This window comes from Mesoplodon mirus (genome assembly GCF_964341445.2).
Source record: "Mesoplodon mirus genome assembly, chromosome: 4".
NCBI classification, from domain to species: Eukaryota; Metazoa; Chordata; class Mammalia; order Artiodactyla; family Ziphiidae; genus Mesoplodon; species Mesoplodon mirus.
In genome coordinates, this window is record NC_138979.1 from 4,001,888 (window position 1) to 4,017,088 (window position 15,201).

Here is a 15,201-nt window from a genome sequence, read left to right on the forward strand (position 1 = left end):
TTGGTTTTCAAGCCACTTTCAGATCAGAGAGAAAGAATTTTAATGTAAAAACTTACTTTTAATATAAAAATGTTAATGTAAAAACTTTCAGTAAAATAATTGATTCTGATTTTTGCATGATTCTACCTATATTTACTTCCAATGGGGTGGCGAAAAAAGAGATGACTTTTCAGGAACTCAACGTTAGAAGTTGGCTTACACAGTTTTGTTAGACTCTGAGTGATAACGTACAAATTTACCCAAAGTAAAAATAGACATTTCTGATCTTTACAACAAGAACTTAAAACGACTGCCTCAGATTATGGTTTTATTTACCATATGAAGTCTAAGCTCCTTAAAGGAAAAGACATGTCTGTGGACCCTATAATACTTAGCATCATACTTTGTAAGTGTAAGTTTACAAATATTTGATACATCAACACCATATAGAATAAGTGCTTTTAGCAGAGCATTTCACAAAACTTACTACTGGAAAGGCCAAGACATTTTCTCTGGCTTAAAATTTTGGATTATTAGAATGTCTCATGTCCCTCGCGATCCCAGAGAAAAACATGCAAAGCCATAGCTTAAATCCTACTTTTACTAGCCTACTCCAAAAGCTCAAAGGCAGGTAAAGCAGGTAACTGACCACCATTTTAGAGTGCAGATAATCATAAAGTACCTAGATTTTTCCAGATCTATACAAACACTGATTAAAGAAACATCTGTGCCAGAACAGTGTTAAGTTTCTGAGATACAACACTGTTTCTGCTTTCAGAGGGCTTCAAGTGCAGTGAAAGCAACAATCATATAACTGAATCTGTTCTCTAAAACTCCCAGTGATGTCACTCGGGGAGGCTAAGTCAAGAAGGGCTTCAGAAAAGCTGACTAAACATGGGGCCGGGAAAGGCACATGGGGTCAGGGGGGTGGAGCGAGCACGCGCGGACAGGGGAGCTACGAGCTGCGAGGGCGCGGAGCCCGCCTTACCGAGCAGCGGGCTCTCGGCGGCCGGGCTCCAAGCGGGCCAGGCACCTTCCCCTGGTCCGCACGGCCTGGGGCGGCCCTCCCGCACGTACCAGGGCTGGCCTGTGTGACCCAGGGCTGCGGCACAGGTGACGGCGGCCACGCCCAGGCACTCCCGTGTCGAGCGGTGCGCTCCTACCCACCCCTCCTACCCACCTCGGCACACCTGCTCCTGGCTGGCCTGCTGGGGGGGGGAGGGGGGCAGGTGTCAGGCTGTGTGGACACACGGGAGGGAGTCACAGAGGGGCCCGGTGATGGATGCAACGCCAACAGCTCCTGCCGACAAGAGCCACCCGGTAAAGTCGCTCCCAGATTCCGGATCCTCAGAAGCCGGGACCAGTGTTTGCTGTCGTGAGCGGCTCAACTCTGGATAAGCTGTCACGCAGCAACGGACAACGCGCACATATGTGGGCACGGAGGGTCCTCACTGAATAACACAACCCTAAGCTGCTGGAATGGTGTGGCACTGGGCCCCGGCCTCTGAGGACAGTGTCAGCGAAGAAGCTGTTAATAAAAGCCCTGTGGTGTTTCACAAGGTGAGGCGAACGTCACTGGAAACCAGAACAGGGGCATCCCTGCCAGGAAGGAGCAGGTTTACGGACACCGACCCCGTCAGGTCTGTGAAAAGCGACCTGGGGGATTCAGCCAAGGAGGTGTCCACCAGAGCGCGGCAAGTGCTGCCTTGCCCCTCTGCCACATGTGGTAAAAACGAGAAGATGAAATGAAGAACCGTTAAAGAGGAGCCAGGACTCGAAGGTGTGGACGATTTGCAGTCTCACCGGACTGAAGACGGTGCTCAAATTCAGAAATGGATTCTGACCCAAGATCAAATCCAGGGCTCTGACAGAAAAACACGGCCTAAAGACTGCGCTGAGGGAGTGACCAGAAAATCCTCTGGGAAGACCTCGGGAAGATCCAAGATGGTGTCTCAGAGCACTCTTCGGTCAGACAAAAGGCACAGAACCATGTGCTTCAAAGATTCTCTCAATCAAACAATAAGGCCGTGAGGAAGCTTAAGGGCGTTGTCTCAGCAGGAGCTCAAGGTAGTAAAAGGCTTACCTCAAAGAGGTTCATGGGTGTGCCTTTTGGCTAATGGAATAAAATTAAATAGAAGACCAACACAGCGCAGGGAAGACCCACAAAGTTTTAAAAAGAATTATATAGACAGAAACATTACCAGCTTGAACTAACGGAGACAAGAGACAATACAAAATGAAAAGAGGCCTTCAAAGTCCTAAAAGCAAGTTAAGGGCTTTGCTGGCAGGAAGCAAGTTAAGAAAACCCAGTAGCAAACAGGTTAGGTTCTACCTTCGTGAAAAAGGAAGGGTGAACCAAATGCCCAAAGAGCAAAACTGACAGCTTGCGTGAATTATACCCAGGAGTTGACACTCAACCAGGGAATTACCATCATTTGCCTGACTGGATTTCAGAAATGCTATGGAGGAACTCCCCTTGAATAGGAATGTTTTATAGCAGTTATCCCAAGCCTGACCCAATACTGTATACTGGTGGTGGCGGAGGGTGGGAGCAGATGTCTCTTTAGCTTCACAGGTTGAGAGGAATTTGTACCTGAGAAGCTATACGTAATGAACTACATTTGAGACGCCTCAACTGTACCTGAAACCAATCTGGATGAGATCCTTATGCTGTAACGGGACGAGACTTCCGGGGGCTTTGGGAGGGAGGGAGAACACTCTGCATGTGGTCAACTGTGGTAGCCAGCCTCCAATGATCCCTGTCTCCTGGCATGCACAGCCTTGTGAGGCGCCCCCTACACTTACCAGGGTTGGTTTGTGTGACCAACAGCAAGAGATAGAAGTGACGATGTGTAACTTCCAAAACTAGGTCACAGAAGACTGTGTGTTCTCTCTCTCTCTTGGACCCATTCCTCTGGGGGAAGCCTGCTGCAGCCCTACTGGGCTGCTGTCCCAACAGCTTTACTGGGACTCTGTGAAAGACCTGGGGGCACTATCACCCACATAAGCTGCTCCTAAGGCTCCTAGCCCTGAGAAACTGTGTGAGAAAGTTACGTGTTCGTTGTTTCAAGCTACTAAGTTTGGCAGTAATCTGTTATGCAGCAACAAACAACGAATACAGGGCTGAAGGAGGGGAAAGGGGGAAGGCTGGGGATGGAGGCAGCGGTCAGATCCTGCAGGGCCCAGGGAACCCCACTGAAAGGTTTTTGCATTTTATTCTATCAGAAAAAAGAGCAATTTAAGAATTTTAGATAGCAGAACAACAACCAGACTCAAACTTAAAAATATCATCCTGACAACTTTGAGGGGGGTGTAAATTTGAAAACTAGAGTAGGGAGACCGGTTAAAAAACAATTATAAACCTTTCAGAATTAGAGCACATCCTAATCTTTTAACAGAAATTCTGAGACCCAAATGCACGGATGTACGTGAAGAGCAGCCTCCAGAACTAAAAATTTGTACAGCACAGAGAACTATATGCAATATCCTATGATAAACCATAATGGGAAAGAATATATTTTAAAAAGTAATGTGTGTGTACGTGTGTATATATATATATTTATGTATATATACATACGTACACACACATATATATAACTGAATTGCTTTGCTGTACAGCAGAAATTAACACAACGTCGTACATCAACTATACTTCAATTAAAAATTGATTTAAAAGTCTAAACATTTTTCAAAAACAGAACCAAAAATCACTAAAATGTACAGAACCTGTTAAAAAGTAAAGAAAACGTTTTTTTCCAGCAAATTCTTCGAAACACATTTCATACATTTGAGGCTGGGAAACCAAGCATGTATTTAAGTTGAGAAAATAATCCATTTGAGTTGACTTCCTTGACACGACTTAAGACCTTGTTTTTTGATACCTTGCTTATTATCTCACATTCTGTCATAAATACAACTAGATACATATAAAAACCATACCCACTCACTATCAAAACACTCCATATCAAAAATCATTTGCTATGATGGAAATCTGTTGAAATTTTAAAATCCTACCTAAAAAACACATTTCCATCCTTCAAGGACAAAAATTAAACTAAAATAATAAGTAAAAAAGATCCGAGCACTTACTATAAGTAAAGCACCATGCTATACACTTTACACAGGCTCATTTCATTCTCATACCACACTTAGAGAGACCTGGGGGAAATGTAAGTAGCACAGACCACAACTTAGCTCGTGTTTTGAACCCAGCAGAACAGCTGTTTTCAACCCTGTCAGACCCAATGCTCCCTTTTTTCAAATTACTCCACTCTTCTGCTTATGCACGTTTTAATATAATCAATCCAAGGATCTAACTGCAAAACCAAGTAGAAATTAAAGGAAAGTAAGTTATAATAAACTACTATGTGTTTCAACATGTAAATAATTGGGATATGTACCCAGGAAGACAAAATGAAGTAACTACAGAAGCTTAGATGTCTACAGAGAGCTAAAAAACCAGACTCTTTGCAGGCCTGTACTACTGTTGGCTGAAATACCACTAACGGTGTTGATAAAGTTATTACTATTTCCAAAACGGTAACAGTGACTGCAGAAGTTCTCAACAACATAAAGTACAACATTCCCTTACTTTATATACAGTTGCAGCCCTGGAAATTTTAGTGTATACCAAAACTACACAAAAAACACTTTACAAGTAAAATGGAATTAGGTTCTTGACTCAGATAATCTGTAAATGGAAATCTCACCAACTGGGATGTTCTGCGGGACAGTCAAAAAGTCAAACAGGCAATTCTTTGTTTTGCCAGGCTGTCCTCTGCGTGGTGGCACTTGCATTGTTCCTGGCCCCCAAAGCACCTCCCCCAAACCTGTGACAATCAAAAACACCCCCCCCCTAATTTTCCAGAACGTTCTGAGGGTGAGCGACTGGTGCAGGGTCGAGAAGCACTGCAGAGGAGGGAGAGTTCTCAGGCGCCCAGTAACAACCGTAAAGGCCCATTTCCTCGGTCCTGAAGCAGGCGCGCCGTACACAAGCTCTTCTCTGGACAGATTATTACACACCTGAGCGGCAGGAGTGACAGGCCTCGGAGTTCATCGAACCACCAGTGCCTGTCTAGTGGGGCCGCCCCTGCTTTGGGCTCTTCCCCCCCGTCCCCAGCGGCAGGAAGGGATTGTGGACCATCCGAGCGTCGGAGGTTGGCCGGATAAATCCCATCGTTCCTCACACCCATTACCAACGAGTTCACGACTTGACAGCGTGACTCTAGCTCTTACTACCACTCTGACCCAACGTCCCCTAATCTGACCCAGTCTTCTGCTCTTCCCCCCTCCCCCACACTTCCACGCTGTTCTCTAGAATAAGACGCATCAGTAAACTCCTCTCCACAGTCTCAGCCTCTTTCAACGTTCCCTCACCCCCTTGCTCTATTTTAAGCCTGGCAGTGTCTTCCAGAAGCAGCACTCCCGGAGCCCTTCCAGGAGAAGCTGTGCATCTTCCCACGTCCCGCACACTTACAGACAGGCTAAGTGGCCTCCCTGCCCCCCACTGCCAGGCCACACCATTTCCTCTCCGCTGTCCTTTCAGAAACCCTAACCCCTCAGGGGTTCACACCGTCACTCCCTCTCCTCGGAGCTGCCGTATCCACTCTGTTGCTCAGTCAGAGCTCACGGTCTTCTCAACTATTCCCACACCTTCGGCATCACCCTGAGTAACGACGTCTACGTGGACGATACACCGCTGCAGTCGAAACTCAAGCATCTCACTCTTTAACTGGCACCCTCCTGGCTCAGGCTCCCCCGTTCCAGCACGGCACCCCTCCCCCGCAGAGCCATCCCGGTGTGTCCGACCACTTCCCCGTTCCGCACCAGCTCCCTGAGGCCTTCCTTTCCCTGCTTCACCAGTTTGGATCCAGGTCTATCATGATCATGTACCTCACGCATACTTTTAATGCCCTCATCCCCCTTTCCCCCCTTTGTACTTGCTGGGCAAACCTCAACCCTAGAAAAACCTTATTATATACCTGCTTTATTCTTGAACTCAAGTTGAATGCTTGCATTCCAACTGCCCAAGTGAGCAGATCATTTTAAGATCACTTAAAATGATCACAAACCCTGAGCCCCCAGCTAGCCCATCAGTCCTGTTACACTTCTCTAGTAGGTGAGCTTCCCACACATACCTTCGTCTCAAGGCCCCCCCTTGCTTAGGTGATGACGTCACCTCATACTGCACAGAGGCAATAGAATCAGAATAAATACCCCACCCTCCCACTGCCAACTCTACCACTGGTCATATCATGTCCTTCCTTACTTCTAAAAAGGAAAAAGTACTTCTGCTTAAATCAGTGCCCAAGCCCTCCATGAAACCAATCCAGGAAAAGATAGGAAACAGTTTTTAGGAACAAAGTCGTCGAGTAGGAGAGGAAATAGGATTATTTCATCCTTTTTAATGACACCATTCCAACGATGACACTAGTTCTAGTGACTTATTTATAATAGCCATTTTAACAATTTTGTCTACTAACTCTATTACCTGGGTTATTTCTACGTCTCTTTCTGTTGACTAACTTTTTCCTTAGTTATTGGTTAGATTTTCCAGCATCTTTGCATACCTGGTGATTTTTTTTTTTAACTGGATGCCAAACACTAAGTTTTATGTTGTAGGATCTTTTAGTATTCCTCTAAACATTGTGGGGCTTTACTCTGGGACACAGTTATCTGAAATTAGTTGGCTCCTTTTGAGGCTACTGTTTAGTCTTTATTAGGGTAAGTCCAGAACGGTTTAGTCTAGAGCTAATTGGGCCCTACCACTAAGGAAATGACCCCCTGAGAACTCTTTATCTGATGCCCTCTGCATTAGGAGGTCTTTCCACTCTGGTCACTGAGGACATAACATATTCCCAGACCTGTGTGAGCTCCCAGAAGTGTCCCTCCTACATCTTTCCAGGTGCTTCCCCCCGCCCCCCACCACCAGACAGGCTCAGACCAGTTTTCGGCTTGAGACTCCAGGGGACCTCTCTGCAGACCTCGGTGCATCTCTGGTACCTAGCCCTGAAGCCACTGTAGCCTCCCCAAACTGAATTCTCTGCCTCTTCAACTCCAGGAGGCTGGCAGGCTCTATCCGGGGCCTCCCCTACCTGTGCCTGTGGCCTGGGCAATGGAGGACTCAGCTTAGCTTCCCTACTTTGCGTCTGCCTGAACTTTGTAACTAATTTTTAAAAGAAATGATTTGTTGATGCCCCCAATCCCCCCCGGCTATTTTTTCAGTGTCTCTTCCCAGCACAACTATTCCAAGGAGTCGCCTATACTTGCTCTGACCCTTTTATTTATCTTTCAGTGTTTCTTCTATTCCACTCAGGCTTTCCTTCCCACCATGCCATCAAAATAGGCCAATGGCACATATCTAATCAAATCAAACGGTCACTTTCCCCTCACTCATCTTCTCAGTAGACGGATTTAACCAATGTCCTTTCTTCTTGAGACACCTTTATCCTCACTTTCTTCCTAATTCTCTAATAGCTCCTCCTCTTCTTGAGCCTCCATGCACAGCTTTAAAAACACCTGTAACCCAAAGACCTTCAAATTTATCGTACAGCCCATGACTTCTGAATTGTGCACCTCTACTGCAGATTGCTCTAGCTTACATTCTTGTGTATCCAGCTAAACACAAATGAGTAAGAGGCACTTCAAACTGAGCAGCAAGTCCATCCTTTATAAACCCTCCCTCCTCCAATCTTCCCTGCGTCAGGAAGCAGGGGCCTAATCACCCATCCACCCAGCTGCTCAAGGTAAAGATCAGGGATTAATCCTTGATTCCTTCTCTCCACATAGTACATTCTAATCTGTCAGCCAAGTTCTGTTGGTCCTACCCTCAAACGATACCTCCAGTTTACCCATTTCTCTTCTTCCCCACCACCACCCTGGTTAGAGCCACTCTTGCCCGGTACGACTCATTCTGCACATGGTAGCGAGAATAACCTTGCCAAGACATAAACCGGATCATGGCCCTGCCTTGCCTGAAACTCTCTAAAGGCTTGTTACTTCACCTCAGAACCACCCCAGCTCCGTGCAGCAGCCTGCAACGCCTCACCAGATACGGACCCCCGACTGGGTCCTCTCAGTCCTCGTACTGCTCAACCCTCTTCGCTGCCCTCTAGCCACACTGGCCGTCTGCCCCTTGCCTGGGCTCCCTGCATCTGCAGTCTCTCTGCCTGGCACGTTCTCCATGCAGGCCGTCGCAGGGCTGGCTCCTCCCACTTCAAGTTTCAGAGCCCGCGAGCCTTGACCCTCCACACAAAGAAATCTCTATCCTCCTCCTGCCACCTGAAATTCTATACTGTCTTGATCCACCGCCACTTTCATTCATTCGCTTTTTGCCTCTGTTTTCCCATTAGAATTCAGTCATTCAACTAAACAAATACTGAACACTTACTATGTGCCAGGCACTATTTCAGGTGCTGAAAAAACATCAGTGAACAAAGCAAACAAAAAGTCCTGCCCTCATAGGGCCTACGTGCTAGAATGTGACATCCATGAAAAAGGGAACTGTTTGCTGACTGTCGGATCCACAGAGCCCGTAACAGTCCTTAGTTCACGGTAAGTGCACAATAAATATTTGCTACAAAAGTGAATGAAATTGGATTTATCTATATTTTCTTAGTCTTTGTACAATATACCTCAAAAATCTTCACTTAGCCATTAGAATAATGATCAAATTCTTGCTTTAGACTTCAAAACAGCCATATTTAGATTTTGTTTCCCCTTCAGACTCTCATTATCTTATAGGTAAAGCACAAATTTGCAACCTTCAATACAATATTCTGATTCTAATTTCAAACTCTGATAACAATAAAAGCATTCTGTGACTACTGCAACCGACTTATATTCTTTAAGTGCTTTAAAACACAAGCCTTCTAGACTAAACTGGAACCAATTATCCATGCACCCAGGTTACCTTTACTTCTGTGTAAACTGTATTTATGTAGAGTGCGAATGAAGCCATCAACTAATTAAAGATTTAATGATTATTCTATAAACACATAAAATACATAAGTTAACAGACCTAAATGCATTGGTAACAGTATATGCTCGTTACTACAGGAAACTATCACGGCCCTACTTCATCTTGCAGTTAAGAAAACCCGGGTGTGTGAGAGCATGCAAGCACGCGTGTGCACGCACACACACGCATGTGCACACACAGTCAGAAGGTGGATGAGGTCTCAGGTCTAGTAACTCCCAGCCTGATGCTCTTCCCAATTAATAATTACCTAAATTTAAAGAGACAACTTTTCACAACTACATCATACAATCCTCGGAGGGTAGACAACACATCTAACATATTTATACCAGACAATCCTAAATACAAGGGATTGTACAAATGTAAGTAGTTTTGAACAGCAACAAAAAGGCCAGCATGAACATTCACTTAGTATTTGGTAATAATGAAATGCATGTGTACAGCATTTTCACGGATACGTCTGATTCACTCCCCAGAGCTCCACCTCCCACATAAGGTAGGTCAGGAGAGCGCTGGCACATGAAGAAACTGAAGTGCATCCAGTAAGCTCAGCTGACTTGTCAAAGGCCACAAATGCCAAAGCACCTTCTTCTCAGAGGATATACCACTGGTACTTGTGATTCTAAGAAAATCAAAATAATTCATCCCAATATAGAAAGAAGATCTGAACCTTTAGTAAATCACCCACAGGATATTTCAAACCTCAGTTGATCTTTGCCCCTGGATTTACCCTAAGGCTGCGTCATGCTTCTTCAGCCAGCACTTGCTGTACCAAAGGAAATTCAACCAAAATGATTTGCTTTAATAATGCGTTGCAAAACTCAGCAAACTGTCACCAGGCGTATCTGAAGCTGAACCAACTTCTTAAGGATAACCTCCATGACAACAAATAATCGAAGAAGGGCTTTCTCTTTTAAAGAACTGATTATATCCCTACTCATCAAAGAGACAACTCAGATCATGGGTCGCGGTAGAGTTATGAACAGCACGTTTGTTTTTGGTTTTCATCTACCTACAGTGGGGTTGGTGGATGAAATTCAATTCACATATTTAAAGGTGAAAAGTTAAGTATCCACTCTGTTTAAAATACTGAAATTGCTCAAAATCATTAACTATTATCAGAGGCTTTAGTAAACTTGACCAAGATAATGGGCAGAAGTCAACAGTTAAGCTTCAAGTAATTCCCTGAAAGTAGTTCTAGCAAGTCGTTTAAAACATCTGAATCACTTCTTTTCCTGGTGGTTTCCCTGTAAATGGATTTATTCTTACAGAGGAGTTATTGTGACATTAATATAAGTCACGCTTCAAGGGTTCAAAAGCTTTTACTTTAAGAGTAAAAGACACTATCTAGTTCTGCCTATGTGCTTACTTCATGCTTTCATACTGTTTTTGCACTTGGAGACTCAGAAGTCATTTTACTCCCAAATTACAATATAAAATTCTCATTTCCTTGTGGGTTGTCTTCTTCTAAGAAATAGAATCACAAACCATACCATCATTCCATTATATAAAATGCTACCCTCTACTTTAAAATTACGTTTTAACCAATTGCTGATAAAAACTACCCTTAACTTTTCAGAAAAATGGAATCACATAGTCAGAATCCACACCTTCATCTCTTGCCATTATGTACGTATGTAGATACACATACATCTTCCGTTTCTCTCCCATTACTACTACTACAGACCACGATATAGTAGAATGCAATATATAGACTAAACTAAAACCTAGTCTTAGATACTATTAGGAATGGCTAGTTTAATATTTAATTCTATCCACAAATTCATGAACCTGTAAGCACAGGTTATTATTCCTTATTTACAAGATTTAAGCTCTCCTGTATTTAGATGGCACTTTTAATTAAGTCCTGTTGATTAACAGAAAGAAAAGGTAGTTCTGCATAAATTCCATTACAGATCACAAGCACCCACAAAACACCATTAGACACATAAGCCCATTAGTTTTCATTATTGTTTTATAAGAAAATGAAGTCTAAGTACAAATGGTACTAATCCAAAATCTTAAATATCAAACAGCACACCGAAACAAGAGCTAATATTAAATATTAACACTTTAGGCACCAGGCCCTACAGTTTTCAAGAGGCTCCTTTTGTGGGTAAGAGGCCCCTTTTGTGGGTAAGAGGCCTCAGTCTTCCAGAGTTATTTTTGCCGATTAATTTTTGCCTTTAATTTTTCTTCTCTGATTAAGTCTATGTAATAACTTCCATACTGATGAAACCAAAATGACTGTTGAAATTTCTAGAACAGCAAATCTTAACCTTGGGCTTTCTGCCTTTATCAATACCTTGAGAAACTGATGACAAACACGAATTTCCTCCCAAGGAAAATACACTGTCACAAAACCGTATATGCGTATCATGGGAATTCACTACTTCTATCATCATTTCCACATAACCCTCAGAACCCAGCTGATACACTCAAAAATATCTTGGGCAGGACAGAAAGTTGGAACTAGACTTCATTATTGCTTCTCAATTATCTTTGACTTAAATTATTTGCTACTTAATGGAAAACCCAATATCCTCAATTCCTTTCTAATTCAAACTAGCTGTAAAAATTAAGCTTTGCTTCTAGTACAGTTGCAACTTCACATATTTCTTTTCACTTCCAATGCAGTGGACAGAATGGAGGAATCTAGATTAAGGACTAAGAAATCTTGGTTTACAAAATTTTGAAGGAAAAGGTTCTTAGTTTCTGTCAGAAAAATGAGAAATCGGACTTTAAACTTATCACTTAAAGTGATTTAAGCTTGTTTTTATAAAGCAAACTAGATTTTTATCGTTTTGAAAATGTAGTGCTTAACTACTTTTCCTCTTAACAGAGATATGTACGTATTTCCACTTTAACCCGTAATTAAAAACAAAAAACACCTACCTGTCTACTTTATAAACTTGGTTTTCTTAACGTTGTATACTGGCCACTAACGAAGGATACAGTTTGAAGAGAGGAAAGAGAGGGGTATGGGACTATACGTCTGATTAGAACCCTATTAAAACCAGGTGTTGGACTGCTATGGCTGGGCCCTACACCCAACAGTCCCAAAGGTGGCTGCGTAGGGCAGTAACAAGGCGGTATCATCATTAACGTTTTAATTACCGTCACACTTCCTTCCCTTCTCTTCGGCTGGAGAAGAGGTTAAGCCTCCACCCCTTACAGTATATGGAGTCACACACTCTGGCATCTCAATGAAAAAAGTAAAACTACTAGAGGAACCAAGCAGCTCCACTTTGTTGAGTGTCACTTTAAAACCAACTTTTTCAGAATGTCTTTCCTGAAGTGAGAAGTAACCATAAAGGAAAACGTAAAGCTCCAATTGTAACGAAAACATTCGATTGTACTGATAGCTTGGAAAAACTACCCTTTCATTTAAAGGTGAAGCCATGGCACTAAGTAGTATTTCAACATTTCTAACCTTAAAGTTAAGATTATAATTTGAAAATTAAAATGTTAAAAAATTATAATGGTGCAACCTCTGCCCCCCCCATGTGTTTAAATTAAGGAACTTATTTCATATTTAGAGCTGACAGCGTATTGATTTCCCATCATCTGAAAATTACTTGTTATTCATTAAATCAAAGCATGTATCAACTGTTACTTTTTGACATAGCAAGTTACAACGTATCACATTATAGCAATTGAGACACTGAATCTCTAACATCTATGTTGCAGTCAAGTCCTTCAGTTTATTACAATCTGGAGTTATTTCTCAATCCTCATCAAAAAAGGACTAACAACTAACTTCTGAAGTTGAGTAGAATTCATGTTTGGAGGGGAGGGGGGACTTCTACTTAAAGTTGTTTCTTAAAAATTAAGAGGCATGCCTAATTAAGGCAGTGCGTTCAGCTTATATTAAAATTAGTTAAATGGGAATACTTTAGTGTTATTTTTCCTGTGTTTACACCTAGCATTTCTGCCACGTTTACCACAGAAACAAAATATGGCAACAGTCAGCAGGTACAGTTCACATGACAATATTCCAGATATATTTGATCATAAAATGCCTTCTTAATGAGGTGACATATATACAATACTGTCCTCATCTAATTCTGCCCTATCTTTCATGATCAACATAGGATTACACGTTTTCTAAACTAGACACTCAATTCAGGTTCTAGATCGCTCCTGACCCTGACGTGTCAATCGGAGGCATAAGTTCGTCTTTATACAAAGCACATCATCCTTCAGCAAATTATCAAAAAGTTTCTTCTCCTCAGGCTAACCCGGAATTCAATTACCTTTATTTGTGCTTGGCATACATTTCAGGGCTAACATGCTACTTTCAATCCTGTGATCTACAGAGCCTCCTCCCCCCCCCGCCAGCTCCAGTCGCAGGACTGGAGAGCAGCTGTTTGCCTGGGACTGTTTACATTCTTCTGTTCAGTTCAGTGACTATTCCTGAAGTCTGTGTTTCACTGGTCATAGTTTTGGTTGGATGTGAAGTGAAACAAATTCTACACGGACGATGGGAAAAGGTAGTCTGAAGGGGAAAAAAAAAATCCCTCAAAAATAGGGACTCCACATGTTAGAAAACAATGAACTACAAAACGTCAAAATCATTTCAGTGAACAGAAATGATCCGTAAAAACTTAATAAGCCTTGATACTTCAGTTGAGCTCAGCTCTGATTTCAGGTTGGGGCCCTTGGGACAGTCCAAAGTGCTCCGAGGAGCAAGACTTCACTGAATTTTAAAGTGTACTGCAGTGTTATCTGTTATCAAAGCTCTCCCCTTCCTCGGCTGCAAAACAGGAACTACCAATTAATTTCCAGGGCAGTGGTAACGACGACACCCCAATTTGAAAGTATTACCTGCAAAACTTGGAAACAAAAATAAAACCAAAAGACGAGGTTCTGCAGTCACAAGTACTTTAATTTTTCAAAACAAATCACTTATTTAAAAATAAACAAGCGGCACCATTCTACTCTGCCGCTGATACAAGTAAAACAAGTTGAGAGGTGGTGTCTCACAGGCAACGTGCTTAAAGGTCAGGACCGCGCTGGGCAATCTCAACTACTCCACACGCTAAGACACTACTCTCTCGGAAAGAACATGCGACGGTCACCACTATTTGACTTTGAAAGGTCAAACCACCCAAGGAGTTTAAACAGCTTTATTTTTCGAAATCGACGTTACAGAGCAGGATTTCTGCATTTAGAAAATTCTTACAGCACCAAACAGAGGTATGACAGAACGATTTTCCACCACAAAACTGTAGCACCAATCCAGCGACTCCTCGACTTCCTGGAACTGTCAACACACTGCCCCCCGTTTAAGTGGCTGTACCTGAAAACCAAGGTATGCAATTCCTTAGGGTGAGAAGCCATCAAGTGACCCTGCCAAGGACCTGGGGGAACGAGGGGAAGAGCCTATTATCCGTGGGTCTGAGCCCAACTTCCACGACCAGGGAGAGCCGCCGCTGCGGTACGGCGTCCGGGAGCCGTCGACACTTACATGCCGAAGCCCACCCAACCGAAACACCTCCAGGTTAAGATTTCTAGGAAGGGGTTCACTTAACCTGAGTTCGGTGGCGGGTAAGAAAGCCGTCTTCCAACAGGTACATCTGTTAACACCTGCTTACATGGGGTCCTTTCTCCCCCAGCTCGAGAAACCCAGCCATCGGGCGGACTCAGGTTTTATTAGGGAAGCAACTAATAACGTTACAGGCTCCAGAAGAGCCACGTAGTACCGCCCCCCAAACCCGCAACATATTCTCAAGGATCAAAGGAAAAGTCAGGAGGAGTCCGACCAGGTAAGACTGGGGAGGGATGGAGGCACAAGTCCCACAAAGAGGACGAAGCACCTAAGTCGGCTCAGGGCGGCTCGGGGGCCGCGACCTTCCGCGGCAGGGCTCCCGCCGCCCCCGCCCGGCCCCTCGGCGGCTCCACGTGGGCCGCGCCGGCCCCGCCAGCCTCCCAGGCCGCCGGGAGAGCACGGCCCCCAAGCGCACGGAACCTGCGCTGCCGGCGCCGGCGGAGCGCGAAGGCCGAGCCGGCCCCAGAGCGCCACCCAGCGGCCCGCGGAGAGGTCTGCAGGCGGGGCCTCCGCGGCCCGGCCGCCGCACCCCCCGCCGCCCGCCCGCCCGCCCGCTCCCTCTCCGGATGCACAAGGCCCAGCCCAAGCGCTCCGACCACAAAATGGCTGCCGGCAGCCTCGTCACGTGACCCCTTTTGTGCCTTGCGGGCGCCCGAACTCCGCGGGGCCCGGGTCCGAGGGGCCGGGGTCGGCG

General features: G+C 44.3%; 1 protein-coding gene across 4 annotated transcripts in view; it reads right to left on the reverse strand.

The window, feature by feature from the left end:
* EPC1 (enhancer of polycomb homolog 1) overlaps positions 1 to 15,201 on the reverse strand; it is a 95,519-nt gene that overhangs the window by 51,729 nt on the left and 28,589 nt on the right. The window contains exon 2 of one of the 4 annotated variants that reach the window (XM_082620009.1): positions 13,324 to 14,258. The exons of the other annotated variants lie outside the window; for them this stretch is intronic. Coding sequence (XP_082476135.1) covers positions 14,226 to 14,258 — 33 coding nt within the window. The 3' untranslated portion in view covers positions 13,324 to 14,225. Of the gene's footprint in view, positions 1 to 13,323; positions 14,259 to 15,201 lie in introns of those variants that run through there. 4 annotated transcript variants of the gene reach the window in all.